Below are 27,628 nucleotides of genomic sequence, written 5' to 3'. Positions count from 1 at the left end.
GAATTGAGTCCAGCAGTCCCCTGATAATTGAATGCTGCAGAGTCCCCTGTGAATTGAGTACAGCAGAGTTCCCTCTGAATTGAGTACAGCAGAGTCCCCTGTGAATTGAGTACAGCAGAGGTCCCTGTGAATTGAGTACGGCAGAGTTCCCTGTGAATTGAGTACAGCAGAGTTACCTGTGAATTAAGTACAGCAGAGATCCCTGTGATTTAAGTACAGCAGAGTTCCCTGTGAATTGAGTACAGCAAAGTTCCCTGTGAAATGAGTTCAGCGGAGTTCCCCGTGAATTGAGTGCAGCAGAGTCCCCTGTGAATTGAGTACAGCAGACTCCCCTGTGAATTGAGTACAGCAAAGTTCCCTGTGATTTGAGTACAGCAGAGTTCTCTGTGAATTGAGTACAGCAGTTTCCTGTGAATTGAGTATGGCAGAGTCCCCTGTGAATTGAGTTCAGCAGAGTTCCCTGTGAATTGAGTCCAGCAGTCCCCTGATAATTGAATGCTGCAGAGTCCCCTGTGAATTGAGTACAGCAGAGTTCCCTCTGAATTGAGTACAGCAGAGTTCCCTGTGAATTTAGTACAGCAGAGTACCCTGTGAATTGAGTACAACAGAGTTCCCTCTGAATTGTGTACAGCAGATTTCCCTCTGAATTTAGTACAGCGGAGTTCCCTGTGAATTGAGTACAGCAGAGTTCCCTCTGAATCGAGTACAGCAGAGTTCCCTCTGAATCGAGTACAGCAGAGTTCCTTGTGAATTGAGTACAGCAAAGTTCTCTGTGAATTGAGTACAGCAGAGTTCCCTGTGAATTGAGTACGGCAGAGTTCCCTGTGAATTGAGTACAGCAGAGTTCCCTGTGAATTGAGTATAGCAGAATTCCCTGTGAATTGAATGCAGCAGAGTTCCCTGTCTGTGAATTGAGTACAGCAGAGTTCTCTGTCAATTGAATGCAGCAGAGTTCCCTGTGAATTGAGTACAGCAGAGTTCCCTGTGAATTAAGTATAGCAGAATTCCCTGTGAATTGAATACAGCAGAGTTCCCTGTGAATTGAGTACAGCAGAGTCCCCTGTGAATTGAGTACAGCAGAGTTCCCTGTGAATTGAGTACAGCAGAGTCCCCTGTGAATTGAGTCCAGCAGTCCCCTGATAATTGAATGCTGCAGAGTCCCCTGTGAATTGAGTACAGCAGAGTTCCCTCTGAATTGAGTACAGCAGAGTCCCCTGTGAATTGAGTACAGCAGAGGTCCCTGTGAATTGAGTCCAGCAGTCCCCTGATAATTGAATGCTGCAGAGTCCCCTGTGAATTGAGTACAGCAGAGTTCCCTCTGAATTGAGTACAGCAGAGTTCCCTGTGAATTTAGTACAGCACAGTACCCTGTGAATTGAGTACAGCAAAGTTCTCTGTGAATTGAGTACAGCAGAGTTCCCTGTGAATTGAGTACGGCAGAGTTCCCTGTGATTTGAGTACAGCAGAGTTCCCTGTGAATTGAGTATAGCAGAATTCCCTGTGAATTGAATGCAGCAGAGTTCCCTGTGAATTGAGTACAGGAGAGTTCTCTGTCAATTGAATGCAGCAGAGTTCCCTGTGAATTGAGTACAGCAGAGTTCCCTGTGAATTAAGTATAGCAGAATTCCCTGTGAATTGAATACAGCAGAGTTCCCTGTGAATTGAGTACAGCAGAGTTCCCTGTGAATTGAGTACAGCAGAGTTCCCTGTGAATTGAGTACAGCAGAGTCCCCTGTGAATTGAGTACAGCAGAGTTCCCTGTGAATTGAGTCCAGCAGTCACCTGATAATTGAATGCTGCAGAGTCCTCTGTGAATTGAGTACAGCAGAGTTCCCTCTGAATTGAGTACAGCAGAGTTCCCAGTGAATTTAGTACAGCAGAGTTCCCTGTGAATTGAGTACAGCAAAGTTCTCTGTGAATTGAGTACAGCAGAGTTCCCTGTGAATTGAGTACGGCAGAGTCCCCTGTGAATTGAGTACAGCAGAGTTCCCTGTGAATTGAGTATAGCAGAATTCCCTGTGAATTGAATGCAGCAGAGTTCCCTGTGAATTGAGTACAGCAGAGTTCTCTGTCAATTGAATGCAGCAGAGTTCCCTGTGAATTGAGTACAGCAGAGTTCCCTGTGAATTAAGTATAGCAGAATTCCCTGTGAATTGAATACAGCAGAGTCCCCTGTGAATTGAGTACAGCAGAGTCCCCTGTGAATTGAGTACAGCAGAGTTCCCTGTGAATTGAGTACAGCAGAGTTCCTTGTGAATTGAGTACAGCAGAGTCCCTTGTGAATTGAGTACAGCAGAGTTCCCTGTGAATTGAGTATAGCAGAATTCCCTGTGAATTGAATGCAGCAGAGTTCCCTGTGAATTGAGTGCAGCAGAGTTCCCTGTGAATTGAGTATAGCAGAATTCCCTGTGAATTGAATGCAGCAGAGTTCCCTGTGAATTGAGTACAGCAGAGTTCCCTGTGAATTAAGTATAGCAGAATTCCCTGTGAATTGAATGCAGCAGAGTTCCCTGTGAATTGAGTGCCGCAGTCCCCTGTGAATTGAGTGCAGCAGTCCCCTGTGAATTGAGTACAGCAGAGTCCCCTGTGAATTGAGTACAGCAGAGTCCCCTATGAATTGAGTACAGCAGAGTTCCCTGTGAATTGAGTACAGCAGAGTCCCCTGTGAATTGAGTACAGCAGAGTTCCCTGTGAATTGAGTACAGCAGAGTCCCCTGTGAATTGAGTACAGCAGAGTTCCCTGTGAATTGAGTACAGCAGATTTCCCTGAGAATTGAGTACAGCAGAGGCCCCTGTGAATTGAGAACAGCAGAGTCCCCTGTGAACTGAGTGCAGCAGAGTCCCCTGTGAATTGAGTACAGCAGAGTCCCCTGTGAATTGAGATCAGCAGAGTTCCCTGTGAATTCAGTACAGCAGAGTCCCCTGTGAATTGAGTACAGCAGAGTCCCCTGTGAATTGAGTACAGCAGAGTCCCCTGTGAATTGAGTACAGCAGAGTCCCCTGTGAATTGAGTACAGCAGAGTCCCCTGTGAATTGAGTACAGCAGAGTCCCCTGTGAATTGAGTTCAGCAGAGTTTCCTGTGAATTCAGTACAGCAGAGTCCCCTGTGAATTGAGTACAGCAGAGTCCCCTGTGAATTGAGTACAGCAGAATCCCCTGTGAATTGAGTACAGCAGAGTCCCCTGTGAAATGAGTACAGCAGAGTCCCCTGTGAATTGAATACAGCAGAGTTCCCTGTGAATTGAGTACAGCAGAGTCCCCTGTGAATTGAGTACAGCAGTCCCCTGTGAATTGAGTACAGCAGAGTCCCCTGTGAATTGAGTACAGCAGAGTCCCCTGTGAATTGAGTACAGCAGAGTCCCCTGTGAATTGAGTACAGCAGAGTTCCCTGTGAATTGAGTACAGCAGAGTTCCCTGTGAATTGAGAGCAGCAGTCCCCTGTGAATTGAGTACAGCAGAGTTCCCTGTGAATTGAGAGCAGCAGTCCCCTGTGAATTGAGTACAGCAGAGTTCCCCTGGGAAGCTGCTGTAAAATTTTGAAAGCTACAGATGGGCTGCACAAACCAAACAAACAAGGGACAGGACAGCGGGGACATTGATAAGCCACAAGATGGTAGCCATAACAGCCAAAGTCTGCAGTTGTGGATGTTTGGATGGTGCAACCATGGAGGCGTGCTTTTTTAGGAGCAGAACATCATAAGTAAACAAGTGTTTAGAGGCTCTAACTGGTTAACTATATTCAACTGATTTAGTTTGCTGGAATTCTCTGGCCGTAGGGATTTTCTGTTCCCGCCGGGAATGCAGCCCTGCGCGGAGGTTTCCGGCGGTGTGGGGTGGCTTCAGTGGGAAATCCCATTGGTGAGTGGCAGGAGTAGAGGGCGGGATTCTCCACTCCCACGCCAAAGTGGCCGCGCCGTCGTGAACGCCGTCAAGGTTCACGACTCCGCGGAACGGCCCCGGTCCCGACCGATTCAGGCCCTGACAATGGGCCAGGATCGTGGCCGCGTCATCTACATGCGCCAGGCCTTGTCGCCTGCGTAAAAGCGGCGCCGCATAGATGACGCGGCTGGCGCCACATAACGGGCGTCACCCGCGCATGCGTGGGTTGGCTGGCGCCAACCCGCGCATGCGTGGTTGCCGTCCTCTCTAAATCCGCCCCGCAAGAAGATGGGGGACGGATCTTGCGGTGCCACGGAAGGAAGGAGGTCCTCCTTCAGAGAGGATGGCCCGACGCTTGGTGGGCACCGATCGCGTGCCACCCCACATTCCAGGTGAAGCCCGGTGCAGGATCCCCCCTCGCCCCCCCACAGGCCGCCCCCCCAGCATTCACGCACCGCCCACGAATGCAGAGACCAGGTGTGGACGGCGCCGGGGGGAACCCGCCATTTTGGCCTGGCCGCTCGGCCCATCCAGGCCTCAGAATAGCGGGGGTGCCGGAGAATCGCCATTTTGGGTGTCTCTGGCCTGCGAAACGCGACCGGCCGTTCCCGCCGCTTGGGAGAATCGCGGGAGGGCGTCAGACCGGCGTCCCCTGAAATTTTGGCGGCCCAGGCGATTCTCCCAACTGGCGCGGGAGTGGAGAATCGCGCACAGAGAATCCCGCCACCAGCAAATGGTGCACCGCTGAGAAACACGCAGCTGGGAAACTGGAGACTCCTGCCCATTAGCTGTAATTGGATATCAATAACTTCAGAACAAAGGTATACTTTGATTGGTACATGCTAATTACAAAAGGTATAATTACTGCTGCAATGATTCCCTCAGGGAGTCCGTACTCCATTTTGTGGAAACGGTTCCCCCGCATGCTTCACTAAACTGGTGGAAAATGAATCCTGTCTGGTCTCTTGCTTTGAGGAACAAAACCAATGTGGCTGGATAACCGGTCATTCCCTGAACAAAGCAACGGCCAGCAAATGACACAAGGGCTGGTTAATGAACCTCTTGATTTTCCCTTGCTCTGTTTGAGAAAAGGCAATGTAGTGAGTTCAGGGGAATGAAGGAAACTCAACTATGCTGTTTGTTAAAATTTATTCTTTCATGGAACTTGGGTATCACTGGCACGACCAACAGGTGTTGCCTATCCCTCAATGCCTCTGGACTGAGTGGCTTGCGAGGCAATTTCAGGGCCAATCATCTGGCATCACATGTAGGCTAGACCAGTAAAGAACAGAAGGGGCGAAATTCTCCCCCAACGGCGCGATGTCCGCCGACTGGCGCCAAAGACGGCGCCAATCAGACGGGCATCGCGCCGGCCCAAAGGTGCGGCATCTTTGGCGGCCTAGTCCCAACATTGAGGGGCTAGGCCGACGCCGGAGGGATTTCCGCCCCGCCAGCTGGCGGAAATGGCGTTTGTTTCCCCGCCAGCTGGCGCGGAAATGCGGCGCATGCGCGGGAGCGTCAGCGGCCGCTGTCAGTTTCCCGGCGCATGCGCGGGAGCGTCAGCGGCCGCTGTCAGTTTCCCGCGCATGCGCAGTGGAGAGAGTCTCTTCCGCCTCCGCCATGGTGGAGGCCGTGGCGGAGACGGAAGGGAAAGAGTGCACCCACGGCACAGGCCCGCCCGCGGATCGGTGGGCCCCGATCGCGGGCCAGGCCACTGTGGGGGCACCCCCCGGGGTCAGATCGCCCCGCGCCCCCCCCAGGACCCCGGAGCCCGCCCACGCCGCCTGGTCCCGCCGGTAAATACCAGGTTTGATTTACGCCGGCGGGACAGGCAATTTCTGGGTGGGACTTCGGCCCATCCGGGCCAGAGAATCCAGCGGAGGGTCCCGCCAACCGGCGCGGCCGGATTCCCGCCCCGCCCAATCTCCGGGAGCGGAGACTTCGGCTGGGGCGGGGGCGGGATTCACGGCGGCCAATGGCCATTCTCCGACCCGGCGGGGGGTCGGAGAATGATGCCCAGGATGTCCACCCCTAAAGGACATAAGTGAATCAGATGGTTTTTCCAATCTATTATGATTGAATGGTCACCTTTACCGAGTCTAGCTTTGAATCCAGATTTAGTAATTGAAATTAAGTTCCACCACAATTGTAACCCATGTCCCCAGGGCGTTAGCCTGGACCTCAGGATAACTAATCCAGTGACATCACCCCTTCATTCTCCCCGTGTCTGCGTGGGTTTCCTCCGAGTGCTCCGGTTTCCTCCCACAGTCCAAAGACCCGCAGGTTAGGTAGATTGGCCATGCTAAATTGGCCTTAGTGTCCAAAAAGGTTAGGAGGGGTTATTGGGTTACGGGGATAGGGGGGAAGTGAGGGCTTAAGTGGGTCGGTGCAGACTCGATGGGCCGAATGGCCTCCTTCTGCACTGTATGTTCTATGTTCTACACCACCATCTCCCCCTATTCGTAAGAACATATGGAACATGAGCAGGACGAGACCATAGGATCAAGATTGCTCCACCATTCAATATGATCATGGCTGCCGCAACTCCACTTTACTGCTTGCTCTGCACATCTCTTGATTCTCGGAGACCAAAAATCCATCTATCACAGACTTAAATATATTCCGTGATGGCACATCCACAACCCCTTGGGGTAGACAATTCCAAAGATTCACAGCCCTTTGAGTGAAGATATTTCTCCTCCACTCAGTCCTAAATGATTGACCCCTAATTTTGAAACTGTGTCTCTGTGTTACTGATCCCCAGCCACGGGAGAACATTTCTGTGTCTACCTTGTCAAACCCCTTTAGAATTTTGTATGGGCAGGATTCTTCCCCCTCGCCTGTCCGAGGTCAATGGACCGTTACATGGTCTGTGTCCCGTCCATGGCGACCTTGCGGCAGGCGTAGCTGAAGAATCCAGCCCGGTGTTTCAATGAGGTCACCTCTTATTCTCCCAAACTCCAGAGAGGAAGACCCAGTTTACTCAGCTTCTCATCAAAGGACAACCCTCTCACCTCCGAAACCAATCTGGTGAACCTTCGCTGTGCCATCTCCAATTTAAGTATATCGTTCCATGAATATGGAGACCAAAAGTGCACACAGTATTCCAGGTGTGGTCTCACCAAAGCCAGTATAATTGTAGCAAGACCTCATCATTCTTGTACTCTAATAATCCACTTGCAATAAAGGCCAACATACCATTTGTCTTACTAATTACTTGTAATATGTTGTATTACTTGTTGCTAACTTTCAATATTTTTCTTGCATTAGTACAGCCAAATTTCCCGGGACGTCAATATTTAGAAGGTCCACCCATTCTGAACGATGTTGTGCTGTACTGTTCTTACAACCAAAGTAAACATCCTCACTCTTCCCCACATTATACTCCATCGAGCACTGTGTTGCCCAATGAATTTGAATTTTGCATTTAAATTGAGGAAGAGAGGAGTGGTTCTAAGACTAATGGTTTAAACTTAAATAAGGGCAATAATTAAGGTATGAAGACAACTTGTTAAAATGAACTGAGAAATTAAATTAAGGGATAGGTTAGTAGAGATACAGTGGCAGACATTTAAGGAGATACTTCATAACATAACACTGAAAGACACATTCCATTGACAAAGAAAAACTCCAGGAGTAGGACACACCATTTCCGGCTAAATAAAGAAGTTAAGGATAGCATCTAATTGAAACGAAATGTGTACAATTCCACAAAGATTAGTGGCAGGAAGAGTGGACGGAATATAAAATACAGCAAAAGAATAACGGAAAAATAATGAGGACGAAATTAGAGGACAAGGGAAGGCTAGTTAGAAAAATCAAAGCAGATTAGAAGAGTTTCTCAGGGTATATAAAAAGGAAATGAATAACTGAAGTGAGCATTGGTCCTCTAGGGAGACAGTCTGGAGAATTATAATGGAAAACAAGGAAATAGGGGATGAATTGAATGAAGATTGTGTATAAGTCTTCACTGTAGAGGATACAAATAACATCCCAGAATGAATCAGCAGGTGAAAGGGAGGGAGGAACTTAAAACAATTCAATCACCAAGGACAGGGTGCTGAGAAAATCATTGGAACTACAAGCTGACACGTCCCCAGGTCCTGATGGACTTCACTAGCATCTTGAAAGTGGCTGCTGGGATAGTAGCTGCAGGGGCTGTAATGTTTCAAAATTCCCTAGATTCTGGAAATGAATGAAAATGAAATGAAAATCACTTATTGTCACAAGTAGGCTTCAAATGAAGTTACTGTGAAAAGCCCCTAGTCGCCACATTCCGGCGCCTGTTCGGGGAGGCTGGTACGGGAATTGAACCGTGCTGCTGGCCTGCCTTGGTCTGCTTTCAAAGCCAACGATTTAGCCCTGTGCTAAACCAGCCCCAGGCCCATCAGATTAGATGATAGCAGATGTAACTTCTCTATGCAAGAAAGGAGGGAGGCAGAATGCAGAGAACTACAGGCCAGTTAGCTTATCATGTAGGGAAATTGCGGGAATATGTTACTAAGGAGGTTATAGCAAGGCACTTAGAAAGTCCCAGTGCAATCAAAAAGAGTTAACATGGGTTTGTAAAAGAGAAATCGTGTTTAACTCATTAATTACAGTTCAGGAAGTAACCAGCAATATGGATAAAGGGGAAACCACTGGATATGGCGTACTTGGATTTCCAGAAAGCATCTTTGGGTGGCAAGGTGGTAGAGTGGTTAGCACTGCTGCCTCACTGCGCCAGGGACCCGGGTTCAATTTTAGCCTTGGTTCCCTGTCTGTGTGGAGTTTGTATGTTCTCCCCGTGTCTCCGTCGTTTTCCTCCGGGTGCTCCGGTTTCCTTCCACAGTCCAAAGATGTGCAAGTTAGATGGGGCTACGGGGATAGAATGGGGGAGTGGGGCTAGTTAGAGGGCTCTTTCAGAGGGTCGGTGCAGACTCGATGGCTGAATGGCCTCCTTCTGCACTGTAGGAATTCTATGATCTTCTATGATCATCTGACAAGATGCTCCATCACATTACAAAATAAAGGCTCATTGTGTCGGGGGTAGCATATTAGCGTGGAAAGAGAATTGCCAACAAGAAACAGGGACAAATGGATCATTTTCAGGTTGGCAAGATGTAATGAGTGGAGTGCCACAGAGACCAGTGCTGGGGCCTCACCTATTTACAATCTATACCAATAACTTGAATGACAGGTCTAAATGTATGGTTGTTAAATTTGCTGATGACACAAAGATAGGTAGGAAAGTAAGCTGGAAGAGGACAGCTAGATTGGTGAGTTTGAAAAGGGACATAGATAGGTTAAGTGAGGGGGCGACAATTTGGCAGATGGAGTTCATTGTGGGAAAATGTGAACTTGTCCACTTTGGCAGGAAGAATAGAAAAGCAGCAAATTACTTAAATAGCGAGAGATTGCAGAACTCAGAGGTACAGAGGGATCTGGGTGTCCTGGCACATGAATCACAAAAGATTGGTAGCAGGTACAGTGATTAGGAAGGTTGCTGTTTATTGCAAGAGGAATGGAATACAAAAGTTAGGGATGTTTTGTTACAGTTTGCTGGTGAGATCACGGACTGGATTCTCCCAAAATGGGGCTCTGTCCCCACGCTGGCATAACAACACTGAGGTTTCACTCCCAGGTTTCCAATAAAAAAAGAACAGTCGATTCACTTACCTGCAGGGGGCTAGCAGGGACCCAGAGTGATTCACGCGGTTTTAGCTGCAGATACAGGCCCCTGCACTTCCGGTCTGGAGTCCGTGCATGCGCACGGTGGTGGCCTCCAGCGGCTGCGCCGAGCACCATGACGGACTTGGACCGCGGAGGCAGTTGCAAGATGTAGGCCCCCCCGATCTGCCGCACGCTGGAAGATCCGTCCGGCCCGCTCTCTCCCCCGGCCGCCCATAAGGCACCCCCCTGGTGCCCGATCCCCCCACCCCCCCCACCAGGGCAGCCGCGGACTGAGTCCGCAGCTGCCACGCGAGAGTCCTGACTGGCCATAGCTTGTTAGTTCCACGCCATCGGAAACTTGGCCGGTAGAGAGCGGAGGAACGCTGGGTGGGCATCTGCCAATAGCCCCTCCAGCCGCGCGGAGTACTATGTACACACGGTGATTTTCGGGGCCGGAGAATTGTCGGACCGGCGTTGGGCCCGATTACGGCGCTAAAGTGTATTCTCCGCCACCGCACCAATCGCGATTTCAGTGCGGGGTTGTGGAGAATTCAACCCCATGTCTAGAGTACTTCATACAGTTTTAATCTCCTTGTATATGAAAGAATACAAGCATTAGAAGCAGTTCAGAGAAGGTTCACTTGACTGATTTGTAGGATGGGGGTTTGTCTTATGTTTCAGTAAGATCATACCTCATTCTTCTAAACTCCAATGGATACAGACCCGGGGCGTAATTCTCCGTTATCGGCGCAAAGTCCGCCGATCGGCGCAAAAACGGCGCAAATCCGACTTGCGTCACGTTGGAAAAATGGGTCAAAAGTCTCCGGCCCGAAATGGGCTAGCAGCAACGTGACGGGATCCGCACTTGCGCACGTGGTTCACGCCGTGCAGCGTCATACATGCCGCACGGCGTGACGGCTCATAAGGCCGCGCTGCTCCCCCCCACCCGACCGGAACACCCGACTGGATGGCTGGCCGCCACTCAGCCCCGAGGTTCGAGTCACGGGATGTGGAGGCGCTCCTGGGCGCAGTGGAGCAGAGGAGGGACGCCCTGTATCCCGGGCACGGCCGCAGAGTTGCCCCACGCCACAGCCGGCGTCTGTGGAGGGAGGTGGCAGAGGCCGTCACCGCTGTGGCCCTGACACCACGGACAGGTGCCCAGTGCCACAAGAAGGTGAACGACCTTGTCAGAGCAGGCAGGGTGAGCCTCCCCATATCCCCCCCTCCCCCATATCCCCCCTCCCCCATATCCCCCCTCCCCCATATCCCCCCTCCCCCATATCCCCCCTCCCCATATCCCCCCTCCCCCATATCCCCCCTCCCCATATCCCCATACCCCCCCCATATCCCCCCTCCCCCATATCCCCCCTCCCCATATCCCCCCTCCCCCATATCCCCCCTCCCCCATATCCCCCTCCCCATAACCCCCCCATATTCCCCATATCCCCCCTCCCCCATATCCCGCATATCCCCCCTCCCCCATATCCCCCCTCCCCCATATCCCCCCTCCCCCACATCCCCCCTCCCCCATATCCCCAAGTGAATCCAGCCCTAACCTTAACCACTGCAATACACGCGCAACTGATGGCGTGCATTCATATACCTGCCTAACACTGTTGCCTTTTACCCCTGCCACCACCCCCACCCACCCCCCCGCCACAGGAGAAGCGCGCACACAACAATAGGGAGCATGTGAGGACTGGAGGAGGCCCCGCTGATGAGAGGCCACTGACCGAACACCAGGAAAGGGCCCTGGAACTGGCTGGCGGACCTGAGGACCGGGAGGTTGCTGATGCAGAGGTCGGGGGCGTATTAGCAAGTGAGCCACCGACAGCCCGTCCCCATATCCCCCCTCCCCCATATCCCGCCTCCCCCATATCACCTGATCACTGCCTGATGTCTAACCATGCATGCTTTATTGTGTATCGCAGGACCAAACGTCCAGGCACCCATCCCCGCAGATGCAGACCGCCCGCAGGATGCCCCTCGGAGGCCACGGGAGACGGAGAGACCCGGACCCTCCGGCATGCGACGCCCGCAGGATGCCCCTCGGAGGCCAGTGGAGACGGAGAGACCCGGACCCTCCGGCATGCGATGCCCGCAGGATGCACCTTGGAGGCCACTGGAGACCCGGACCCTCCGGCAAGCGACGCCCGCAGGATGCCCCTCGCACACCACGGGAGACGGAGAGACCTGGAGCAACAGGGAGCCGACGCCCCCGTCACGTGCGGGAGCGACGAGGCAGGCGTGTGCCACCCAGCGACGAGGGGGGCAGCCACAGGCCCCCGTCACATCCGAGCCAGGACACCACTACCCAGGACACCACTACCCAGGACACCACTACCCAGGACAGCACTACCCGGGACAGCACTACCCAGTAAGACGAAATACCGGACAGTGACTCAGAGTGGATAGGTGGAGACGAACCCCCACCCCAAAGTGCCATGGACTCAGAGTGGGACGAAGAGCACGACCCAACGCCACTGCTGTCACCAACACCCTCCACCATCGCAGAAACACTCACCTCGGTTGGGCACTTTAGTGATGAGGCGTCTGGTACACTCACTGGTGCGCACAACACAGCTGTCCCGGTACAGCAGGTGGAGGTAGGAGCAGCAGAGGGGCCGGGCGGTCGGAGGGCAGCCCAGCCCAAGCGAACATCTGCCGCCCAGATGGATCCCGGGTTCCTGGAGTTACCACACCCACGCATAGATCTGATGCAACCACCGACCCGGAGACGAGCGAAGAGGGTGACGGCCGGCTTGTGGCGGCTGCAGTCGCAGGTGGAGGAGTCCACCCGTGTCCAGGAGCTGGGAGTGGTGCCGGTCATGCATGCCACCCAGGCCGACACCGCACGGGTGGCGTCCGCGGTGGAGGCAATGGGTGCGACGGTGTCAGACATGGGGAACGGTTTGCGAGGCCTGGGGCTTTCCGTGCAGGTGGCATCTGTGGCCCAGGACATGGTTGCCCTCTCACAGGAGGCCATGAGCCAGTGCCAGCGCCAGATGGCAGAGGCGCTCAACGCCATGGCCCAGTCTCAGCAGGCCATGGCCCAGTCTCTGCAGGCCATCGCTGAGGGCATCGGCGCCAGTGGCCATGTGCGAGCCGGCGTCACACTGTCACAGGCAGGGTTTGCCAACTCCCTGGGCTCCATGGCTGCAAACCTGCAGACCCCTGTTGATACCAGCACGGGCCTCCAGGACTGGCAGCACCAGATGTCGGGGGGGCGTTGGATGGCCAGTCCGTTCGCATCCCCCACCCATGTAGAGGCCTGGGGGCCATCGGGCACCCCGAGGGAAGAGGAGGTGGTGTGGTCCGTCCCGGCTCCCCCTGTAGGGGAGGTCCTGGAACACCGCGACACCTCGGACTCCCCCCCTTCCGTCCCAGGTGCATCGGGTGGGCAACGGGCAGGACAGGCTGGCAGCTCGCCATCCCAGTTGCCCGGGCCACAGCCTGGCCCAACTAGGCCAGGACGCCCCAGGAAACGGCCGCCAAAGGGATCCAGTGTCAGAGGGCAGGAATCACAGGAGTCCACCTCCAGTTCTGCTGTACCGTCTGGGGAACCACGTAGACGTAGTCAAAGGGCCCGTAAGGCCAAACAATTAGACACTGAGTAAGTTGGCACGGGTGCAGGGCACAGATGAGTTTTAGGGGCTAGGGCACGTGCATGAACTCCTTTGGTTATTAAAGTCAATGTTACACCTACAGAAGCTGCCTTTGTGCTCTGTCCAAAGCGTGCGGGGGTGTCATGTATGTTGAGCGCAAGTGTGTGTGTGAGGGGTGGTCATACCTCAGCCCCAGGTGAGTCTGCCCCCTTCCCCCTGGGCCGCCATCAACATCCCCCCGGGCAGAGGACGGGACCGTGCGCTGCAGTGTCACAGTCGCATGCAGGGATGGTCCGGGTGGATGGTGGTACTGTGGCCATGGGTCAGACATAGTCCAACGATGTGGAGCCAGGAGCTCACCGCAGGACGGGTTGTCATCATCCTCCATGGCCTGCAATAGACACGCGTCCACCGGCAACTGTGTGAGCCCGGCCGTTGTGCCGCAGGTGGATCAGCAATGGGGGGGTGGTGTGATTGCGGGTGGGATGGGTGGGTTGGGGAGGGGGGTGAGGGTGCTGGGTGGGTGGATGGGTGGGGGGTGTGGGTGGTCGGCTGTTGCCATGGTGTGCGGTCTGTGGCCATACTACCCGATTCCCACGCCCATCTAGTCAGTGAAGCGGGCGGCTATCAGTCTGTCCCGTGCCCGCTGGGCCAGCCGGTAACGGTGGACAGCCACCCGCCTGTGTCTAGCCCGTCTGCCCTGACCATTGCCCCCATCCCCCTCATCTGGGGAGGACTGCGCCTCTTCCTGCTGCTCCTCCACTCCGCCCTCCTCTGCCTGCGGCTCATCGCCCCTCTGTTGGGCTATGTTGTGCAGGACGCAGCACACCACAATGATGCGGCCGACCCTATCTGACCGATACTGGAGGGCGCCCCCAGAGAGGTCCAGGCACCTGAAATGCATCTTCAGCACGCCAAAGCACCTCTCTATCACTCCCCTTGTCGCTACATGGGCATCATTGTAGCGGTTCTCCACCTCATTGCGTGGCCTCTGTACATGCGTCATCAGCCACGATCGCAATGGGTAGCCCCTGTCGCCCAGCAACCATCCCCTCAGCCGGGGATGGCGTCCCTCGTACATGCCGGGGATGGATGACCGCGACAACACGTATGAGTCGTGTACACTGCCTGGGTAACGGGCGCAGACATGCAGGATCATCATGCGGTGGTCGCAGACCACCTGTATGTTCATCGAATAGGTCCCCTTCCTATTAGTGAACACGGCCCTGTTCTCTGCAGGTGGCCGCACGGCGACGTGCACCCATCGATCGCGCCCTGGACCATGGGGAACCCGGCAACGGCAGAGAAGCCCACGGCCCGGGCATCTTGGCTGGCCCAGTCCACAGGGAATCGGATGTAGCGGTGCGCCATGGCATATAGGGCATCTGTCACTGCCCGGATGCACCGGTGCACCGATGTCTGCGATATGCCGGACAGGTCCCCACTCGGTGCCTGGAATGACCCCGTTGCATAAAACTTCAGGGCAACCGTAACCTTGACGGACACGGGGAGAGGGTGTCCCCCGCCAGTGCCACGCGGTGACAGGTGTGCCAGCAGGTGGCAGATGTGTGCCACGGTTTCCCGCTTCATCCGGAGTCTCCTCCTGCATTCCCGGTCCGTGAGGTCCTGGTATGACTGCCTGGGCCGGTACACACGGGGCGCTCTCGGGTGCCTCCGTTGCCATGGTGCCGCGACGTCCTCCTCCCCCTCCTCGTCTTGTCGGTCAGGTGTCCCTCCAGCCTGGGCGGCTGCCGCCTGCCCCTCTGCGGCACGCTCCTCCTCCTCCTCATCCAGGGCAACATGGACATTCGCGGCTGCCGCCACGGCGGCCAGCATCGCTGGATGATCGGAAAACATGACGGCCTGGTGGGGGGGGGGGGGGGGGGGGGGGGGGGAACATGTCACCATTGCCCATATCTCCTCCTTCCCCCCAGCCAGGTGGCATGGACCGCATGGGTCCAACTGTTGGAGGCTGGCACCTGGCCAGGTGGACCAACTCACTTGCCCCCCCCCATCCCCCTCCCCGGCACGGACCGCCCCCCCCCATCCCCCTCCCCGGCACGGACCCCAACCTCCTCCCCGGCACGGACCCCCCATCCTCCTCCCCCGCACGGACCCCAACCTCATCCCCGGCACGGACCCCCATCCCCCTGCCCGGCACGGACCCCCCCCCCCATCCCCCTCCCCGGCACGGACCCCCCCCATCCCCCTCCCCGGCACGGACCCCAACCTCCTACCCGGCACGGGCCCCTCATCCCCCTCCCCGGCACGGACCCCCCCCCCATCCCCCTCCCCGGCACGGACCCCCCCCATCCCCCTCCCCGGCACGGACCCCAACCTCCTCCCCGGCACGGACCCCCCATCGCCCTCCCCGGCACGGACCCCCCCCCATCGCCCTCCCCGGCACGGGCCCCCCGCCCCGGCATGGATCCCCACCCCCATCCTCCTCCCCGGCACGGAACCCCCCCCCCTCCCCCTCCCCGGTAAGGACCCCCCCCATCCCCCTCCCCGGCACGGACCCCAACCTCCTCCCCGGCACGGACCCCCCCATCCTCCTCCCCGGCACGGACACCCCCCATCTTCCTCCCCGGCACGGACCCCAACCTCCTCCCCGGCACGGACCCCCCCATCCTCCTCCCCGGCACGGACCCCCCTCCCGGCACTCCCCCGGAGCCCAGTCCACTCTAACCCCCCCCCCCCCCGCCGCACACACACAACCCGAGACACACCTCTCCTCACACATTCAGACTGCGGCCACGCCATCGCCTGCCCAGCGGCCAACCCCCCAGGCCGTCACTCACCTCCACGCTGGTCGGCGTGAACCTGGAGCACAGGTTCACGCCGATGAAAAGGAGGTCTGATTTACGTTGACGTGAATCAACGTAATGGGGGGGTCGACGGGACTTCGGCCCATCCGGAAGGGAGAATATCGGCAGGCTGAAAATCGGCTGCCTTGCGCAGACCCGTGACATTCTCCGACGTCAGCGGCGCCATTAACGCCCCGCCGACTTTTCTCCCTTCGGAGACTTCGGCAACCAGCGGGGGCGGGATTCACGGCGGCCAACGGCCATTCTCCGACCCACTGGGGGGTTGGAGAATGATGCCCCAGATCTGTCCTCATAAGATCAAGAGGGAATATAACTGTGGATGTTGAAAGGGTGTTTCTGCTTGTGGGAGAGACTAGAACAAGGGGACCCAGTTTAATAATAAACGGATCTCCCATTTAATTGGAGATGAAGATAACTTTTTTCTCTGAGGGTCATGACTCTGAGGAACTCTCTTCCTCAGAGTGCTACAGGCAGGATCAGTTAATATCTTTGAGGCAAATTAGATAGATTCTTCACTATAAGAGCAGCAAGGCAAATTAGATAGATTCTTCATTATAAGGAGGCCAAGGGTTATCGAGGAGTATGCAGGGAAGTGGGGGTAAGGCCACAATCAGGTCAGTCATGGTCTTATTGAATGGTGGAGCCAGGCTAGAGGGGCTGAATGGCCTACTCCTAATTTGTATATCTCTATTAAGTCACTCTGTCTACATCTCTTTGCAGAGGTATGGGTCATCGTCCACAGGTAGACAGAAGGAGCCTTCCAGTTAGCACCCACACCTGGACCCTTATTGTGTCACAAGTCAGCCTCAAACCATGAAATGGAATTAACTAAAAGCTAATGAAATACTAGCAATTGTTACAAAACACTGCATGAAATGTCCCAAATTGTGCTACAGTCCTTGCAAAACTGCAGTGTGGAATTCACCTCAAATACAAATCTGAAGGCTAGCCTATGTTGCAGTTTATATATGCATCAACTCGGTGGTGTAAACACTTGTCTTGAAGATTCTGTCAACTTTGATGAAGTCTTAAAAATCGCAATACCCCAACTGATACTGGCGGGTTTGAGTAACAAAGAACCTGCTTCAAATTAGGAGTCTCGATCCCAATTGCCCGGGTTACTGTTGCACAATAATTTCCAGATTTGTAACTGAAGCTGTTCCTAAACAAAACTTTATCCTCAGAGTACCTGTTGTTGAGATGGTAATGAAAACTGGAGCACTGTAACGTTCATAGCTGACACTGGTCACGCTGCAGTTATAGGCAGTCGACGGCACTAGATTGGTGAGTGTAACAATGGGTGAGTAAACTGTAGCCTCTTCTTTCTGAAAGATAGAGAGGGGAATTTAAACATAGATACTATGGAAGATTTACAGCAGTGCATATGTACAAGAAGCTACACAAGTACATCAGCATAAACCTGATCATTTGTCCATCTATCAAATTAAAATCTTTTGGCCTCATCTTCTATAACACACACGGTATATTGCACATATAAATGAGCATTGTACAGTACATGAGCCATATGTAACTAACTAGGAATCCAGATGTGGCTAATTCATTTCTGGCTAGTAAATAAACTTGGCCGGAATTCCCTGGTTATTGCGATTCCCGCTGACAGCGCATCCCCGCCAGCGGGTTTTCCAGCGGCGTTGGGTGGTTACAATGGGAAATCCCATTGACAAGTGGCGGGAAGATAGGATCCCGCTGCCAGTGAATGGCCCGCCGCTGAGAAACAGGCGGCTGCGAGAGAATCTCATTCAGTCAGTACGAAACACGCATATCTGGAGAATTTAAAACTCGTTTGAACAACATATGCATGTGTATTTTAACCGTGTGCATTTGTGATGAACTAATGCTATGTAAAGCAGAACGTGCAACTATATTTTATTTTGGTCATTGCTTCACTTCCTTTGTGGCAGTTTTTTAAAGTACATTATACATGTGAATTTCACTTACCTGTGAAGTGCAAGTTCTATACTAGAATTTGTGCATGTGATTAAAATGGTGGCACTGTACATACACCAGTGACTAGTCAGTGATTTCCTTTTGGTGTCACATGTTACATTTTACTGATTGTTAATTTCCCACCTTTCCATCTATCCATAATTAGACCATAAGAAATAGGGACAGGAGTAGGCCGTTCGGCCCCTCGAGTCTTTTCTGTCATTCAATAGGATCATGGTTGATCCGACGGTCCACACCTTCACTTTGCTGCCCTTTCCCCATAACCCTCGATTCACTTATTGATTAAGAATCTATCTATCGCAGCCTTAAATGTACACAAGGATTCTGCCCCCACAACTCTCTGTGGCCAGTCGTTCCAAACTCGCAACCCTCTGAGAGAGAAAAATCCTCCTAACCTCAGTGTTAACTTGCCCCCCCCCCCCCCTTTATTCTGACACTATGCCCTTTGGTCCTAGACTCTCCCATGAGGGGAAACATCCTCTCAGCATTTACCCTGTCAAGCCCCTTAAGAATCCCATATGTTTCAATGAGGTGACCCCTCATTCTTCTAAATTCCAATTGGTAGAGTCCCAACCTGTTTAGCCTTTGCTCATAAGACAATCCCTCCATACCGGGTATCATCCTAAGGAACCTTCTCTGAACCGTCTCCAATGGAATAATGGATGAAATTCTCCTTGTGACGTCGCAAATGCGAACCGTGATCAGGCGGAGGTAAATTGAGCACCCTGCCAAAATCGCGGTCCGTGCCCGACGCCGTCGTGAATAGTGTTCTTACAGGGAACAGATCAGTCCGAGGGGGAGTCGTTGAGGAGTCTTGTAGCTGTGGGGAAGAAGCTGTTCCTATGTCTGGATGTGCGAGTCTTCAGACTTCTGTACCTTCTGCCTGATGGAAGGGTCTGGAAGAAGGCAATGCCTGGGTGGGAGGGGTCTCGGATAATGCTGTCTGCCTTCCTGAGGCAGCAGGAGGTGCATACAGAATCAATGTGGGGGTGGCAAGTCTGTGTGATGCATTGGGCTGAGTTCACCACAGTCTGCAGTTTCTTGGGACCTTGGACTGAGCAGCTGCCATACCAGCTGTGATGCAGCTGGATAGGATGCTCTCTATCGCACATCTGGAGAAGTTTGAGAGAGTCGATGCAGACATGCCAAATTTCTTTAGCTTCCGCAGGAAATAGAAACGTTATCTACCTGGTCACGACTGCTGTTGCAGACGCATGGAGGCTGGAGGCACAAGGCCTGCTCGGGGAGGACACTGCACAAGAGGAGCGTGCCCCAGAAGAGCAGGGGCCAGCTGGTGAGGCTCAAGTGCCGGCCGTTGTAGCCACCTGAGTTGGCCAAGTCCCGATTTAAAATGGCGAACGGCAAAGGCTGAAGGGAAATTCAGCCAACATAGGCAGAAACCAGCAGGTGCAAGTTTGCTGTGTATTTAACTCTGCAAAGGCCCAGACAGCATCGATACTAGCAGCCATCTGCATAATAATGTAGCAACCATCTACATACTAATAAGCAACCCCCGGGAACAATAGCAACATTTGGGACAAACAAAACTAAGCCAGACTCCCCGGCGCCAGCAGGAGCCAACACAAAAGAGGTTAGCGGACACCTCAAGACTGCCCATCGATCAGGGAACCGCTCCAGCATTGGAGAAATCGAACCAAGCGATTGGAACGAAGTCCAATCATCTAGAACTAGGTACAGGGTCCGACCCGACAGGTCCAGGCGGGAAGCCCCTGGGGACTATAAAGTTAAGCCCCCAAGTTCAAATCGTTCTTCTTGACCGGGTCACCCAGCAACGCAAACCAACATTGACCGTGACCGGTTCAACGGCCGCCGAGAGATCGTAAGTCTTAAGTCAACACTCGCTACGAGATAGGTGCTCCTAGCTATCAATCCATACCAACTTCGAATCCCGCAGACTCAGAACCCGAACGAAAGGCCATTTGTTCCCCTGACCTGGTGGGCCAGTCCGAAGTTTAGTACAGGCCTGTTAGTCGTAGAAGTAGCTTAGACGTAGAATTTGTGCATGAGTAGCGATTACTGTGTATAGTAAATGTGCTTTGATTTAAATCTTACTAATCGGTGTATTGAGTTATTCGTCATTACTCGAACTTGAACCTCGTGGCGGTATCATAAAGATACCTGGTGACTCGAGAGCAAAGGTTATAAAACAGAGCCAAGTGAACCAACTAAAAGTTAGCAACACCGTCCAACAGGCCGAGGAGGAGATGCGAAATATGCGCCGCATGAGAACACGTGTCAGCTGTCGGACCCGCCTTTGCCACAAAGACTTCAGCAAAGCAGGGAGACTGTGTGCCACCAGTGTCAGATGATGACACACTTAGCATCGTGGGAGTAGAGGATACACGCTCCCGATGGCAGGCAAGGTGAACATTTAAGCCTCTGGATCTTCCCTTGGGACTGAGCAGGAACCTGTCTGGGATCTCGCAGACATCCATACCCAGGTGCATTTGCACTGTGACAGATGCCCTTTGTGCCTGGGCAGCAAGCTACATAAACTTCAATCTGGACCAGGCACACCAGGAGGCCCTGGCAGCAGGATTTGCGGCTATTGCTGGCACGCCCAGGTCCAGAGTGTGATCGATGGCACACATGTCCCCCTGACAGCACTGGCTCATCAGGGGGTGCCCTTCATCAATCGGAAAGGCTTCCACTCCTTGAATGTGCAGTTGGTTTGTGACCACCAACTGTGCATCATGCACATCTGCGCCCGATACCCAGGAGCGTGCATGACGCAAACATCATTCATAGAAACATACATAGAAAATGGCTGATCATCAAGTTTAATACCCTAATCCCACCTTACTCCCATATCCCTTGATCCTCCTTGCCCCATCTAATTCCTGGAGAAAGTCCAGAGTGATTCTCCTACCTGAAGGAGGCTAGCAGGGCCCCGGAGTAATCCTCGCAGCTCCGGCTGCCGATACGTGGCCCTGCACAACATGGCGGACCCACACCGCGGGCCGGCCCCGACAATATATGGCCCCGATCGCGAGCCTGGCCGTCCTGGAAGCACCCCCCCCCCCGGTGACGGATCCCCCGCCCCCCCTCCAAGCTCCCGCTGGGTGGAACCATGAATGAAATGAAATGAAAATCGCTTATTGTCACAAGTAGGCTTCAAATGAAGTTACTGTGATAAACCCCTAGTCGCCGCATTCCGGCGCCTGCTCGGGGAGGCTGGTACGGGAATTGAACCGTGCTGCTGGCCTGCCTTGGTCTGCTTTCAAAGCCAGCGACTTAGCCCTGTGCTAAACCAGTGAACCACGTCGGCGGGAACTCGGCCAGTTGTCGGCGGAGAATCGCCACGGGGGCTCTTTCAGTGGCCCCGACTTGCGCTGTGTCGACTGTGCGTGCGCAACTGCCGGTGATTCTCCGGTCCCCGGAAAATCCTGGGCAGCACGGGAGCATTGTGGATAGCACAATTGCTTCACAGCTCCAGGGTCCCAGGTTCGATTCCGGCTTGGGTCACTGTCTGTGCGGAGTTTGCACGTTCTCCCTGCGTCTGTGTGGGTTTCCTCCGGGTGCTCCGGTTTCCTCCCACAGTCCAAAGATGTGCAGGTTAGGTGGATAGGCCATGATAAACTGCTCTGAGTGTCCAAAATTGCCCTTAGTGTTGGGTGGGGTTACTGGGATAGGGTGGGGGCGTTGACCTTGGGTAGGGTGCTCTTTCCAAGAGCCGGTGCAGGCTCGATGGGCCGAATGGCCTCCTTCTGCACTGTAAATTCTATGAAATCGCGGGAAGGCGTCGGACCCGATCGCGGGTCTGATGCCCCATTCTCCGCCCCCGCGCCGAACGCAATTAAGGCGTGCAGGCTCGGAGAATCCCAGCCCATAGACTTACCACTCTCCGGGTGAAGTAATTTCTCCTCACCTCAGTCCTGAAAGGTTTACCCCCTTATCCTCAAACTATGACCCCTAGTTCTGGAACCCCCCACCATTGGAACATTCTTCCTGAATCTACCCTGTCTCATCCTGTTAGAATTTTACACGTTTCTATGAGATTCCCTCTCATTCTTCTGAACTCCAATTAATATAATCCTAACTGACTCAGTCTCTTCTCATGTGAAAGTGCCGCCATCCCAGGAATCAGCCTGGTAAACCTTCGCTGCACTCTCTCCATAGAAAGAACATCCTTCCTCATATAAGGGCACCAAAACTGCCCACAATACTCCAGGTGAGGCCTCACCAATGCCCTACACAACTGCAGTAAAACATCCCGAATCCTATACTAAAATCCTCTCGCTATGAAGGCCAACATACCATTTGTCTTTGTTACTGCCTGCTGTACCTGCGCCCTTAATTCAGTAACTGATACATGAGGATACCAAGGTTTGAATGAGTATCCACCTCTCTCAATTTACACCCATTCCCTTTCCTACATCCATGCTGACTTTGTCTGATTATACTACTGCTTTCCAAATGCTGTGCTATGACATCTTTGATAATGGACTTTAGAAACATCGAACCACAGAATCTCTACAGTGCAGAAGGAGGCCATTCGACCCATCGAGTCTGCACCAACCCTCTGAAAGAGCACCCTACCTAGGTCCGATTCCCCACCCTATCGTCGTAACCCCACCTAGGGGCAATTTAGCATAGCCAATCCATCTAACCTACAAATCTTTGGACTGTGGCAGGAAACCAGAGCGCCCGGAGGAAACCCACGCAGACACAAGAGGAAAGTGCAAACTCCACACAGTCGCCCAAGGTCGGAATCAAAGTGTGGGACTGCAGTCACATGCGTGGAGATTAGATGAGGGCTGAATTCTCTGTTTGGGAGCTCTGCAATGGGGCAGCACTTCTGAGGAGTGCCAACACCTGGTGGGCCACTGATTGATCTTGGCCATGCCCATCCCCTTGATGATACAACTGCGGTTTAAGGGTGTCCAGGTGGGAGGCTTGGGTGAGCTCGCAGATGACCAGAGGCTCTCTGAGCATTCAAAGAGTGCAGGCAGCTCTCTGTAGTGTGAACAGCCAAGAGCCTGTGGCTAGCACCAAAGGGGTATGTTTAAATCACAAACTGCAGCAAAGGAGGTCTGAGCCAGGTCATCCTGAGGCCTCTCGGGAGGACACACCAGGTCCGGGGACTTGGTACCAAATCATTCCCCGCTATTGCCCCTGGCCGAGGCAGCCCCCCACCCCCCCTCCCCCCCACCAGCAAACCCGCCAATTTCTGAGGCTTTTTGAGAGTGTTTTTTTGCCTCACGCTCCCTCTCGGCATCCATTGCGTCCAGTCCCCACTTGTATATATTTGCATCAATCTGCACCCGTGAGACCTTTGTCTAATAGGGGCATTGCGGGGGGGCATGGGGGTGGTGCATGAAGAGTCCAAGCCGCAAATGATATTTAAATCAATGCAAAAGACGGTTTTGCATGAGCCCACCGTTGCGGGGCTCTGCCAGCGAGGGCCTCCGCGGAGCATGGCGATGGAATCCGAGCCGAGAGCAAAACGCGTGTCTTACATTTCGCGCAATTCTCCGCCCGATCACGATTCTCGCTGCCGCCGTGGCAAAGTGGAGAATTCAGCCCAGGGTTTTTCCAACAATTAATTTTAGTGTCAGCCCATGAACGACCATGCTCATTCAATTCTAATCTCCGAATTTGCCAAGGAGTGATTTAAACTTAACCGCTGAGTTGATAGCCCAGTCTCAACCACTGAGCCACCAGAAGCAGCTGCAGTGTGTGAAGCACGGAATCCAAGCCTATAATATTATCTGTGGGCTGCCAATGACTGCTGTTAAAATACACTCCCATGCAGGTGTGGCCTGTGGTACGTTATATCTGCTCACTCAATCAAACTGCAGTCATTACCCATCAGCAAGTTGCTGTTTATGCTGGTAACATTTGACTTAGTAATGTTCCCTTCATACCTTGAGCCATCTACTTTTTCATTATAGTATAGGACAAAGAGATAATTATTACTTGTTACCACAGCTCCTTGTAGATGACGCAGGCAGGCACCCTAACTGGCTATTCATGGTGGCTTAACCATGTTAGGATATTAAACAAAGAACCCTCTTTCTAACTGCACTGGTGAAGCTGACTGTGCTGCCATCATCAATCTGGATGTCAAAACTGCAGCATTGCAGAAAGTTCAATAAAGATATGAAAGGAGAAGAGAGAACCATTTACACAACATTTAAAATAGATTTCAACGCAAGAACGAGCAGGGCTAAAATCCTGAAAGCTATGAAACAGCGTTGGTTTTAAAAAAGAATATTTTTGAAAAAGAAATCATACCAGGAAGGCACAGTGCAGTTCTGCAAAATTATTTTCTTTTCCAGCTCGTTATTCTCCGGACTGCCGACTCCAGAAATTGGCTGTGTGCTCCCAGAGAGGAAAGGAAGTCCGAAAAACTGTCAATGCTGCAGTCTCACCACAGCGCCCAGCAATTGCTTCAGAGGAGTACTGACAGGAGTGAAAGAACTCCATTTCAGCTGGAGGGAGACTAGGAACCAATGAAAAGGGAAGCATTGGGGTTGGATCTTAGTGGGGGGGAGGGAATAAATGATGCTCATGATGCTTCAGACTTTCAGAGTTCTGAGATTTTAATTCCCAGCCAAGGGTCCTGATGACTTGTGGGGGGCTTCTGCAGAGCTGAGGCTATGTTGCAATTCCAACTCTCCAGGCGTACTTGCGATGTTACTCGACTGATCAAAGACAAAAGATCAATGACCAGCGCACTGAGATCAATGCTCTTTTCAGATTAGTGTCCTGGATCCTGCGAAAGGTCATTCCGGTTCAGAGGACAGATACTGAGTTGATCAGAAGGGGCTCACTAAAAATAAAATTTCACTCTTCCCGATGTGGAGATTACCAATAACGTGTAAGAAGGTTCCTCAAAACCAAACACGGAGCAGTCGGGGAGGTGCAAATTTGGGGCGGGATTCTCCGATGGCGAGTCACAGTGCCCGCGCCGTCGTGAATGCCGTCGCGTTTCACGACAGCGCGAACAGGCCGCCGGCAGCATCGATTCAGGCCCCGAAAAAGGGCCAGCAGCGGGGCCGCGGGTAACGCGGTGGTCGTAGCCCCAGAGCAGCGCCGTCATTGCGCGACGCCGCATCATTTTATGTGCGCGATCCGCGCACAGGCCCCAGCACAGAGAGATGGCTGCCCCCCACCGTGCCGCTTCCAGGTTCCGGGACAATGACCTAGAGACACTGCTGGACACAGTGGAAGAGCGGAGGGCGATCCTGTGCCCAAGATGTGGCCACCTGCACCCGGCCAGCACAGTCAGGTGCAACTGGCGTGATGTGGGCATCGCTGTTAGCGCTGTGGGGCACACCCCACGGTCTGGAGAGCAGTGCCGCAAGAAGCTCCACGACCTCACAAGGGCAGCCTGGGTAAGTACCCCGGGAGTTCCCCCGGGCCACCCCCCCCACTCCGCCCCCCCCACCACTACGTGTCGCGACCCCCCGCCCACGCAGGAGGGGGGGGCACCACGTTCCACTCCTTGCGAGCCGCTGTGGCGTGGTGCCCATCCCCCCCCCCCCCCCCCCCCCCCCTCCAGTCATAATGTTGCCAACATCTGCGTGTCTTGCTGCTGACCGCCTAACTCTGATGCTTTCCCCCCCTCGCTGGACCTCTGCACCTTTTCTGGACCTCGCTGGGGGAGTCGCCACCCGGGAGGTAGCGCCATGCCAGATCGGAGGCGCAGCACCAAATGAGCCTCCCCAGCCTGGCTACACTCCCTCAGCCCCTCACCTCCCCCCTCACACTCCGCCCCCTCACACTGCCCCCTCCACCCCCTCACACCCGACTCCGCGTGTCTAACGATACATGTTTATTGTGTATTCCAGGGCCAGCCGATGATCGTCCCGGGACGTCTCAGCCAAGCCACCGCCGTCCAGGTCCACGTCCATCCACCCACAGGGATGCACGCCGGGGAGGGGAAGGAAGACGGACAGGAGGGCCCTCGTCCGAAGCCGGGGCACAGGAAACGGACGCACAGAGGGCCGACACAAACGACAGTGACGAATAGAGGACGGACAGTCAGGACACTGACGACCATGAAATGGACGAAGAGAGGACAGAGACTCTGGACAGTGACACACAGAGGACGGGGACTCTGGACAGTGACGCACAGAGGACGGCCAAACAGATGTTGGACAGACCGGACATGGCCCCTCACATGGGCCGGAGACAACCTCCATCGGTCCAAGGCTCGACCCAGGAGACCCCAGGCCTGGGGTCCGATGAGGACATGGACTTTGCGTCACTGCTGTCACCCATACCCTCCACCATCGCAGATACCCTCACATCGGTTGGGCATATTAGTGATGAGGCTTCTGGGACACTGACTGGTGCGCACCACACAGCCGAACCAGTACAGCAGGTGGAGGTAGGAGCGGCCGAAGGGCTTGACGGTCAGAGGGCAGCCCAGTCCCTGCACCCAGCTGCCACCCAGATGGTTCCCGGGTCTTTGGACTTACCAGACCCACCCACAGACCTGATGCGTTTGGAAACCCAGGGAGTGGACAACGGGATGACGGCCGCCTTCCAGCATCTGCAGACGCAGCTGGAGGAGTCCATCCGCGTCCAGGAGCAGGGAGTGGTGTCGGTCATGGCTGCCACCCAGGCCGACTAAGCACGGGTGACGTCCGCGGTGGAGGCAATGGGGGCAATGGTTTCGGCCATGGGTCTGGTTATGCAAGGCGTGGGGCTTCATGTTCACACGTATTCCGTGGCCCAGGACAGGGCTACCCTCTCACAGGCAGCCAAGTCCCAGAGCCAGCTGGGCATTGCCACCGCGCTCTGGGGTCTGGCCGAATCTCAGCAGGCCATGGCCCAGTCTCAGCAGGCCATGGCCCAGTCTCAGCAATCCATGGCCCAGTCTCAGCAGGCCATGACCCAGTCTCAGCAGGTCAAGGCCCAGTCTCAGCAATCCACGCCCAGTCTCAGCAATCCACGCCCAGTCTCAGCAGGCCATGGCCCAGTCTCAGCAGGCCATGGCCCAGTCTCAGCAGGCCATGGCCCAGTCTCAGCAGGCCATCGCTGAGAGCATTGGCGGCCTTGCGCACGTGCTGGATGGCGTCGCGCAAGCCCAGAGGGAGGTTGCATAGACCCTGACAGGGATGGCGCATTCCCTGAGCTTCATCGCTGCGAACGTTCAGACCGTGGGCGATGCCACAGCAGGTCTCCAGGACTGGCAGCGCCAGGTGTCAGTGGTGCCATGGGCTTGTCTCCGCTCGCACCAGCATCCCATAATGAGGCCCGGGGGACACCGGGCTCCCCGAGGGAGGAGGAGGTTCATGGGCCCATCCCGGTGACTCCTGCAAGGGAGGTCCCGGAAAACGCGGACTCCCCCTGTTCCGTCCCTGGTGCATCTGGTGGGCAGCAGGCAGGACAGGGTGACACCATGCCTTCCAGCACGCCCGCCGAGCAGCCTGGCCCATTCAAGCCAGGCCGCCCCAGGAAACGCGCGCCGACGGGCAGCCAAATCGCAGGGCAGGAGTCTCAGCAGTCCGCCTCCACTCCTGCTGTACCGTCTGGGGAAACACCAAGGAGTAATCCATGGCCAGCACGGTAGCCTTGTGGATAGCACAATTGCTTCACAGCTCCAGGGTCCCAGGTTCGCTTCCAGCTTGGGTCACTGTCTGTGCGGAGTCTGCACATCCTCCCCGTGTGTGCTTGGTTTCCTCCGGGTGCTCCGGTTTCCTCCCACAGTCCAAAGATGTG

General features: G+C 54.3%; 1 protein-coding gene across 3 annotated transcripts in view; it reads right to left on the bottom strand.

The window, feature by feature from the left end:
• The window catches only part of ptpro (protein tyrosine phosphatase receptor type O), a 273,680-nt gene that overhangs the window by 48,906 nt on the left and 197,146 nt on the right, over positions 1-27,628 (bottom strand). For all 3 annotated transcript variants that reach the window (XM_072471710.1, XM_072471711.1, XM_072471712.1), the window contains one exon: positions 17,154-17,289. In XM_072471710.1, coding sequence (XP_072327811.1) covers positions 17,154-17,289 — 136 coding nt within the window. The remainder of the gene's footprint in view (positions 1-17,153; positions 17,290-27,628) is intronic.

This window comes from Scyliorhinus torazame, chromosome 13, assembly GCF_047496885.1.
Source record: "Scyliorhinus torazame isolate Kashiwa2021f chromosome 13, sScyTor2.1, whole genome shotgun sequence".
Taxonomy (NCBI): Eukaryota; Metazoa; Chordata; class Chondrichthyes; order Carcharhiniformes; family Scyliorhinidae; genus Scyliorhinus; species Scyliorhinus torazame.
This window is presented reverse-complemented; position numbering and strand designations above follow the sequence as displayed.